This window comes from Populus trichocarpa, chromosome 14, assembly GCF_000002775.5.
Source record: "Populus trichocarpa isolate Nisqually-1 chromosome 14, P.trichocarpa_v4.1, whole genome shotgun sequence".
Taxonomy (NCBI): domain Eukaryota; kingdom Viridiplantae; phylum Streptophyta; class Magnoliopsida; order Malpighiales; family Salicaceae; genus Populus; species Populus trichocarpa.
In genome coordinates this window covers 2,918,323-2,928,364 of record NC_037298.2, presented here as the reverse complement: position 1 = coordinate 2,928,364, position 10,042 = coordinate 2,918,323, and the positions used below count along the sequence as shown (strand labels likewise).

Genomic DNA, 10,042 nt, shown 5'->3' with positions numbered 1-10,042 from the left:
GATTTGGAATTTTCCTGTTTCTAAAGTAGAAGGAAAGGAACGGTTGTATAATGACGACTGCGTCTCCTTTCTTGACCCGTCATTAAAACGTCGTCGTCTCTTTTGCCTCTCTTTTATTTCAAATGATTAGTCAAAGGATTTACCATATTTTATTCTTAGAAGAGTTTTTATTTCCTATTTTAATGTTGTTAAAGAGCGATGCATTTTTCATATTTGTATGGTATATTTGATCCCGAGATTCAAATTTATAAATCAATAAATTAAGCAAATCTTGAACCAAATCTTTTAAGTTTTTAGCATGTAATTTATATTATGGTGTATAATATTTTTTAAAAGTATTTTTATTTTAAAATAATATATTTTTTAAATTTTTTTATATTAACAAATTAAAATTATTAAAAACATATCAATTTAATAATTTTTTAAATCAAATAGTTTCAAGCGCAAATCAAAATATGCCTAGTGTTTACTCATTCATGTATTTGCATTTTCAATATCGAAATCTTATTTTACCTTATCTTATTCTCCAAAAGTTAAATATATATTATAGCATCAAAATATCTTAACAAAAATATCAAATAGTTTCAAGCCAAACAAAGGTTTTTGGCTTTTTTTATATATAAAAAAAAAAAGGCTTTTGAGGTTTTTTCTCCAAAAGTTAAATATATATTATACAATCAAAATATCTTAACATCATCAAACACTGGTTTACGGCCCATCATATCCACACAGCCACAACTTTTAAGCGCTTGATGGACGTTCTGGGTATGCATCTCTGCAAGACTGCAACCTTTCCATGGTCTTCTTCCTACCCAACGCTTCATAAAATTGGAAGTCCAAACATTCTTCCAAGAACCAGTACTCCTGCGAGCTCCTATTCTGTCCCCCACCCACTGGACACGATCAGATCCGACTTTAAAACATGGTTCGTCAGTCACAATCAGACTCGAGGAAATAGTTGTGGGACAGAATCCTATGCATACGAATATGCTTCCCATGAGGCTATAAAATTCACTTGCACGATGCACCAACTACCAAGAATTTGAAGGGGGGGACTCAACGACGACTGGAACGAATTTAGTTGAGTTAGTTGACAAGATGTGGGGGGCTTTACTTGACGTAGAATGAGTGCAACAAAAGTTATGAGTGGTTGTGCTTATGATCATGTCCTACGCAAGGTTCAAGTCTTGATGAACACAGGCATGGCTTTTAAGTTTTATGCCTCGCATGCTAGCTGCTCATACAGGTAGAAATAGCACAAGCTGTTGGCTTTAATGCAAGATATGAGCTTCATATATGGAGATAATTGACTGTTTAATGACTGATATACAAAGAGTCTATCAAGAAAATTGATACGGGCTCTATCTCATAATTCCATAACAAAACAAGTGTAAAACAATTGAGGGTTATAAGAGAGAAATTGTTTTCTTCGTCAAATTACATCCATGATTTAAATCCTTTAAAAGGCTTGCTATAGATCAAGATAAGCTTTCTTTAAATAATTATTTGATTATGAAAATCATGATGTTATTATGTTTTATATTTGATTCTTCATGTTTACGATCAAAGAATTGCTTAAAAGTAATACCTGCAAGCATGAGAGTGTAACTATTTGCTGATCTTTTTTCTTTCATCTGGGGTAGCTCTATAACGGAGAAAACAAATCAGGCCAGATGATGATTATATATATATATATATATAGTTGAAAAAACAAGTGGAGAATGTATGAACAATCAAAATTAGAAAGCCTTGCACAAGTTATGATCCCTTTTCATGAATGCTGATCTCATTCTGATGCAAAACTTGCTAGCAGAAAACAGAAAGAATTTCCCATTGATGTTTAAATAGACTGACCTGCTTTCATGTTATGAAATCTTTGGTTAATTTATTAACCGCAGGAGTTGTTTTAAGACAAATCACTCTGGCACCAGACAATGTTCAAGCAAGCCTTCAACTGAAAAACATAGCAGCAGATTTTTTATTCACGAATAACTTAAAGAGGGATATTTCAAAAGTGTCAATTACCACACATAGATGCAGAAAACTATAATTTAGTATCGAACATGTCTTTTAACTGACAAAGGAATCATGTTTCTTGAATATTTCCAAATTAGTAGGCCTTGTCAACAGCTTCCATACCTCTGCTCGGTAAAAGATTATTTCAGAAACTTATTAACAGCAGTTTTGTTTTATATATATATATATATTTTAATGTGTTAATATTAAAAATAAATTTTAAAAAATAAAAAAAATTATTTTGATGTATTTTTAAATAAAAAACATTTTAAAAAACTACTACCACAATATCAAACACTATCTAAAAATTATATTTCTTCCTTAGTGAATTTATGTGTAGCATAAGCTTTTTCCTTCAAGCACTCGCGATAAGCTTCAAGTAGTACGCGTCAATTGAGATGGTGTTTTTCATGAAAATTTAAATTATTTTTTATTTAAAATTAATTTTTTATATTTTTAAAATATTTTAATATGCTGATATCAAAAATAATTTTTAAAAAATAAAAAAAAATTATTTTAATACATTTCCGAAAAAAAACATTTTCTAAAGCAATTTTAAAAAAAAAATTTAAACTGGGCCGGCGCTTTCCTGCCCAGTGAACAGTAGAGAACTCTACTATTCACAACACTATCAATCATCTCCCATGAAGTACATTCCCCGGTCAGACAAGAAATGCCAATAGGGTTCTGGGTAACTTCACAGAAACCCTAATCTCATTTGTCACATTCTATGCTTGAACAACACTAGATGATCATAAACCCTTTCAGAGCCATCCTTCTAACATGAGATAACTAATATGTACAGGCAGCAAGCATAGCAGACACAACACCATTTGCTGAGAATCTCAATCAAGACCTCTGCTTTTCAAAGCACGGTAAATGATGCAAAACCAAACACAAAGGCAGGCATGAGAATGGCGTGTGTTAATTATTAAGGAGATCCTATGAGTGTAATAGATGTCAAAGTAATGCAGGATAGCTAGAAGGTTGAAGAATTCTATCAGACGAAGACCTGAAATCTTTAATTGTGTTATCAAGTGGTGGATACTCTCATACTTCACAATTCCAAGAGAACTGTATATAGTATCTACAATAGTAGATTTAGAACACAGAGTAATATGGATAATAGAAGGAAAACCATCTAAAAAATGAATAATAACCAACTTGGTCTCCATGTTGTTAGCTATCTGGGAGCAGTATAGGCTTATCTTTCACCTAACATAAGTACCATTCATGCGCTTGCCCTTTGATCTCTCAATAGATGCTACTTTCTGAAGCCTGATCTGCTCCCTGAACTTGGCTATAAATTCACCAGCTTTCTTATCAACCTCACTAGAGTAGTCTCCTGCGTCATTGTAGATGGCCGGAGCGGAATCTTCATCTGAACTTACTCGAGAGATATCATTCTCGCTTTCTGAGTCTTCTGTGGACTCCACAGTAACACTCTCTGAAATTACTTCATTTTCTTTCTTCTTATACTTCGAAAGGGTTGGCTTTGACATGTGATGCTGAGCATCAGAGTTCTTTTTATCGGCGCCAATTAACATATTATCAGGTCCTCTCTCCATTTCATCCTTTCCCATGTTTACTGTCTGAGCTTCATTGCATATTTTTCCAACCTTATCATCAATGTGGTTTCTACTCATCTCTCCAGCTTTTATTGTCTCTGCAGCATATCGGCTGGCTCTGATAGTCCTAACAGATTTTCCCTTTAGTGATGAAATTTTAACAGGTGTTGCAGGTTTCTGAACTGATCTCAAAGAACCCTGCCCCGCCTCTGTACTACCCATTGTATCCTCATTTCTTGTTGCAGGTTTCTGAACTGATCTCAAAGAACCATGCCCCGCCTCTCTACTCCCCATTGTATCCTCATTTCTTTTCCCTTTCAAATCCTTCAACTCATCCTTCAAGCTTCTCCGGGAATCCTTTTGGAACAAAGAGCCACTACTATATCTCCTCAAATGAAATGCATTCAATGGAGCATCAGCCTTCCTGGTTGTTGGTGATTGAGAAGTAGGAGGATAAGAAGCACGGTAACTCTTGTTTTCCCCTAATTCTTCGGTTTCAGAGTTAGGCATTTCAGAAGAAACAGAACGTGAGGGCGAGAGCGTCGTTGGTGAATACGATGCTGAACTCCCTTGGGATGACAACGATGTTGTGGACCTGAAAGATTGTGACTTGAGAGACTCGAATTGAGCTTCATCAGCTGAGAGAGGTCTAAAATGTGAAGGACCCAGGTGTTGTGGACCTGGATTCCCTTGAGATGACAAAGATGTTGTGGATCTGAAAGCTTGCGACTTGAGAGACTCGAATTGAGTTTCATCAACTGAGAGAGGTCTAAAATGTGAAGGATCGAGATGTTGTGGACCTGGATTCCCTTGAGATGACAAAGATGTTGTGGATATGAAAGATTGCGATTTGAGAGACTCGAACTGTGTTTCATCCACTGAGAGAGGCCTAAAATGTGAATAACCTCCAGAAGAAGAACCCACTTTCTCTCTAATTTCCCTTGTCTCAAATCTCGGACGCCATGGACTTTGGGAAGGTAAGGCTACAGTTTCATCAAGCATCCCCTCTAAGTTCGTAGGACCCATATCACCAAAATCATTCTCCTTTACACTCCTTCCAGAACCATCAGCCGAGCCCGAGCCCGAGAAGCTTGTACCAGACTCGCTTCCATTACTAAATTGAGGACTATCCAGATTCCTAACCCTCGGATTTAAACTCCTAACTGGCAATCCTAGTGGCCTGTAACCATTTGCTTGTCCTAGATTACCATATTCATCGAGTGAATAGTTTGGTTGAGACACTACAACTGTTGATTCAACTTGGAAATACTGGGAATTCCAAGATTGAACCACATTACTGTCACCATTCTCAAATGAATTTTCAAAGCCATTTTCAGCATCTGAAGATCCACCCTCGTTTCGTTCATTACCATTAGCAACATCAACCATAGACTCACCCCTGTAGTACCGTTGTCCAATTTTGTTCAGTTCAAGACCATTGGTATCATTAACCATTGACTCACCTCTATAATACTGTGAGTCCCAATTCTGGTACACATTTTTGTCATCAAACCCAGATAAATTTTCGGACCCATCCTCAAAAATTGGAGAAAAATGAAAAATTCTAGAGACATAAGATGATTGTGAATCATCGGAGTAGTGGGGTGGTGGTTCAAAGTCAAAATCTTCAACATTTCTACTACTAAAAAAGCCATAACATACAGCTAGGCCAATGAAAAGAAGGTGAGCAAGGTCCCAGAATATGGTGAGAATAGTAGAGTGACTGATAAATTCAGGAGCTTGTGAAGGAAATAGTGGAATAAGAACAAGAAAGAGCACGAAAAAGAGAGACTTACAGAGGACGCGACTAGTGAAAGATGACGACGACGACTTATTGATTTTGGTGACGGGCTTAGAGTTGTGAAGCTCCTTGAGTGGGAAATGGGGCTTGGAATATGAGACTGGATCTGCCATTGATGGAGAAACAAGGTTTTTTCTGCTGTTTGGTGGGTGTGGGAATGGGGAAAAGAGGAGGTGAAGGAAGGAAGACTTTGAAGGAAAGGAAAGGAGAACATGGGGTGAGGTCCGTGATGAGAAGAAAGAAGGAGGCGAATTCAAAAGTGTCATTATTGTGACCGTTTGTACTAAATGACGGGGTTGTCCTTTTCTTTCCTTCCATTGTTTTGGCCCTTTTGGGTTGAGGCAAGGCAACGGCCAAAACTATCGCTTTAAAACCCGATTAAGGTAAAATCCGGTTTACGTGTCGATAAAGTTAAAAGAGAATTAATTTAATATTTTTTTAAAAAATAAAATAACATTATTTTAATTAAAAAATTCAAACGATTGCGTCATAGTCAACCTTTATTTTAGATAAGAGTACACCAAATTAATTTTTTTTTATTTTTTAAATTTAAATCAATTCAAGATGAGTTAACTATTTTATATTTTAATTGAGATTAATTTTTTATTACATTGTCTTGAATTATATTACTTGTATTTTTAATTTAATTAAATTAATAAAATTAGCTTGTAATATAACAATCTTAAAATCATATTCTCTATATTAATTTATAATTAAAACAAGTTTAATAGATCTTTTAGATATTAGATTTAATATTTTAATTTCAGAAATTAAGCAAAGAACAAGACTACTTGTCACCGTACCAACCTCATGAATTTATCAATGTAATTTGCTTACGTAAACGGGAAACTTTGTAAATAATAAAATTGGAATTAAAGTCAAGAACTGGGTCCATGAACTGATTATATTTCTCTCTTTTTTCCCAATTTTTGTCTTCATCCGCCACTGTTTTCTTGGAAATCGGAAATGGAATTTTATTACTTTATATATATATATATATATATATATATATATATATATGTATATATATATATATATATATATATGTATATGTATATGTATATATATATTCATGTATTTGCAATTTTCAGCTCAGGCCAAATCACACCACTGGCAGGGCATGCCATGGTGGACTAGCTGTATTACATGTGGAAGGTTAACAGCATGATTTTATTTTTAGAAAAATAAATGGAGAGGCCATGAGTAAATTATTGGCCAATGATTCAGGCCAAGAGTATTTTTAAATTAAAATAATATTTTTTATTTTTTATATTAACATATTAAAATTATTAAAAAAATATTTCCAAGCATTAATTTAATACTTATTATATAAAAAATAGTTTAAAAAAACACTTTAAAAAAATAAAATGTTTGTCTAATGTCTACTCCAAGATCCGATATCATTGAAACTGACTTGCCTTATCTGCACTGCTCTCATTATCAATTACTTTCTATTATTAGGGTGGTGTGATGTCTTTTTTTTGCAAGATTATTTTCAAGACTCTCACCAACTACACTGAGTTTCTAAAACACTTTTCATATTTATTTGATTTTCCATTTATTGTATCATTATTTTCTAGTTTGTATTTTCTAAATGTGATTTTAAAAAAAATAATAAAAACAAAAAAATGAATTTTTTTTGTTTTTTAAATAAAAAACAAGGAAAAGAAATTTAGACTATAATTACATGATCTAATCTGATAAGTTAACTAGGCAACTTATCAATTTCAAATCTGGCTAAGTTGGGTCAGTGAAAATATTTATTTTCTTTTATCAAATATTATAGGTTTTATTTTTAAAAAATTAATTTTAAATTGAATGATATATATATAACAGGGGTTTTGCACGAGGTTGATCCCAAATCAGGGTGACCTGAGATCGGGCCTTATAATTATGACCTAGAAACGATTTAGCACGCGATGACTTTGAACCAGAGGCCGTTAGCCCATTAAGGAACGATCATAAACCATCGCCAGCTGAATCGAAAACGGGAAAAGCACGGCGCCGAAGGCTCAACCGCTAACCGCCGTAGCTAAAAACGATTAACTTCCCTCCCCGATAATTTCATTTAAAAGAGAGAGAGAGAGGAGGAGAATGGCAGGGAGAGGAGAGATAGTGGAAGCAGAGAGCGCAGAGGCAGAGGCTATAATCACAAGAATAGAACACAAAACTCGCAAGATCGAAAGCCTACTCAAACAGTAAGTAATTATCGAGATCTCAATTTCTCTCTGTCTTTTATTTTGCTATTAAACTTTCGGGGTCTGCTTTTTTGTTTCTTTCTCTCAGGGGCAGACCCGTTGAGGCTCTCAAAACGGCTCTGGAAGGCTCGCCTCCAAAGACTCGAGATGAGAGATGCAAGGTTTTTCCTTTTCCTTATCCTTTTCATTTTTTATTTTTTTTGAAAGATCTACGAAGGAAAGTTTTGATTTTCTCTTTTTGTAGTCAGCGAATTGGATAGTGGTGCACAGAGCTCTAATGGCAATAAAAGATGTGGATTCATTGTTCTCTGCTTTAGATCCTGAGTACTATGATATTCTCATGAAGTCAGTACTTCTCTTTCTCCTCTTCATTTGTATTTTTTTTATATATATTTTTTTTTGTTGTTTTTAACTTGGCCCATCAGCTGAATTTACATTTATAGTTAGGAGAGTGGTAGTTTAGTTCAATTAGATCTTTTGGGCATCCTCAATATTGATCATAATTTAAGTTGTGTGATATTACTGTCGATTGCAGACTAATCGACACTCAACGTTAATGGCATTTGTTTTCAAGTCTGTTTTGGTGATGAATCAGAGGACTTGGTCCCTTAAATGTATTTTCAAGTCTGTTCAATCAATTTCAAGCTTCTAGTTCTGAATGTGCAGTTCCAAACTTGAAATAATTTGGGATTTGTAACATTTTCCCTTTGTTCCGTGACAAGAATGAAACCAGCTGAGAGTCAAGACATTTCTGCTGGAGTGGTCATTCCTGAAAACAAAAACTCCTCTCACAAACACCTTTCTTTCCTTAGACCAATATTATTGCCATTGGATTTTCATCTTAACCCAGCCCTTGGGTAGTCTTTATTGATTGGAGAAATTATTTTTCTCCTGCATCTTATGCCGATCGATAGAAAACAGTTCCTCGAGATAAAGGATCTCTGTTTACCAGCTTAAACTTGTTGATTTAAAATTTAAAGTACAGTCGAGAACCAGCTTAAAGTTCTTTAAACCATAATTACCTTGAGAATAAGATCAAGGCCATGTGCAAAATGATATCCTGATTCATCATTCTTCTTTCAAAGCCTCCTTGTAAGACCTCCTTGTGTTTTCTTGGTATATTATTTGGCTATCTTGTCCGGAGAAATAGAATGGAACTGATTTTGTCCACAATTGATACAATTACAGTTTTAGAGCTTATTTGAGTCTATTTGTACATGAAGATGGCATAAACTGAAATCTTGACTCATCGTTATATACCTCTCAATTAATGTGATCGGTCATTTTTCTTGTCCAATGAATTATTACACCTGTCCATAATTGGCTTTCTGCGTGACTGGACATATTTGTGTTGCCTTTGTTTTCTACTCTGGAAGAATTTGTTTCATCCCGGTACATGTTGTTGGATCCGTACCTGATATATGTAGAGTAAAAGCTCTGAGCATGAACTTCAAAAGTAAAAATGAAGCCGTGGTGTTTAGATCTTCTTCTTTTTGGCTGAACGTTAATACCAAGAGCTCACATATTTCAGCAATATGGATGTGAATGGCTGCATGATTACCAATTCACATTAGTGAGGAGTTATATTAGACCCTTTGGTGTTTATGTTATTTTTGCCTTCTATATTCTACAATGTCTGGACATATTAAAGGATGTAATCTTTTCCTGCATTAAACACTAGCAACTCCCAGAAGGAAAAAGAATGGATGAATCTCAATGTAGCATTTTGTGTGGTCTATTATTTTCCGTTCTCATGGTTTTTGTGTAACGTTTTGCAGTTAACATTAATTCAGTGATATCATAATCCACAGGTACTTGTACAGGGGATTGTCAACTGGAGATCGGCCCACATGCGACCAATGCCTGCGGATACATGAAAAGTTAACAGAAAAGGCTGGATTGGGTTGCATATTGCGTTCCCTTGCAGACACTGTGAATACCGTTTGACTGTGTCATATATACCAAAATGCAAATCTATCCATCTATGTAATATTTAATTATGAATGATGATAATGTGCAGGGGCTGTCAGGGTTTTATGTTCCAAAAGCTTCGCCTTGCCTTAAAGCTTGCGATACAGTACCGGTTTTCTTATTTCATATTTTATTTGAGCGGGTAGGTGTTCTTACAAGTCTTAAATTATCTGCCAAGCTACTGACCTATAAGACAAGATTCGTGTACCTTCATCTCTGAATCGATTTAAATGCAACTGAAACTGGATGACTTGCATTAATTCCCATTAGAGAAAGCTTGCAAGAATTGAATTTCTTGTTGTATATACGGCCTGAATTTCACAAAGATGTGTTTGGTAACGCATCTGAGAGTGCCTTTTCAAAATGGCTTTTCTAGTAGCGTAGATGTCCCAATGATCAGAAATTATCGAATTATGATGTTTTTTCATATCTGAGTACTCTGGAAAATCTCTTGCAATCACGTTAGCTGGATGTGAAGATTTGATAAT

The 10,042-nt window shown here is 34.8% G+C and overlaps 2 protein-coding genes across 2 annotated transcripts; one reads left to right on the top strand and one right to left on the bottom strand.

Moving 5' to 3' along the window:
* Window positions 1-3,003: 3,003 nt before the first annotated feature.
* On the bottom strand, window positions 3,004-5,716 carry LOC18105043 (uncharacterized). Its single transcript, XM_006375049.3, has one exon. The coding sequence runs from the start codon at window positions 5,649-5,651 to the stop codon at window positions 3,228-3,230; it is 2,424 nt and encodes an 807-aa protein (XP_006375111.1). The 5' UTR covers window positions 5,652-5,716; the 3' UTR covers window positions 3,004-3,227.
* A 1,536-nt stretch (window positions 5,717-7,252) lies between these two features.
* Window positions 7,253-9,712, top strand: LOC18105042 (actin-related protein 2/3 complex subunit 5A). The gene is made up of 4 exons (XM_006375048.3): window positions 7,253-7,583; window positions 7,672-7,744; window positions 7,828-7,928; window positions 9,395-9,712. The coding sequence occupies exons 1-4, from the start codon at window positions 7,480-7,482 to the stop codon at window positions 9,528-9,530; spliced, it is 414 nt and encodes a 137-aa protein (XP_006375110.2). The 5' UTR covers window positions 7,253-7,479; the 3' UTR covers window positions 9,531-9,712.
* Window positions 9,713-10,042: the final 330 nt, after the last annotated feature.

What these genes read in the sequence shown, in the direction of transcription:
- LOC18105043 (XM_006375049.3), bottom strand. Translation starts at nt 5,651, where the DNA reads ATGACACTTTTGAATTCGCCTCCTTCTTTCTTCTCATCACGGACCTCA.
- LOC18105042 (XM_006375048.3), top strand. Translation starts at nt 7,480, where the DNA reads ATGGCAGGGAGAGGAGAGATAGTGGAAGCAGAGAGCGCAGAGGCAGAG. An exon ending in ATCGAAAGCCTACTCAAACA is followed by an intron (nt 7,584 to 7,671) that starts GTAAGTAATTAT and finishes TCTTTCTCTCAG; the next exon opens with GGGCAGACCCGTTGAGGCTC. An exon ending in CTCGAGATGAGAGATGCAAG is followed by an intron (nt 7,745 to 7,827) that starts GTTTTTCCTTTT and finishes CTCTTTTTGTAG; the next exon opens with TCAGCGAATTGGATAGTGGT.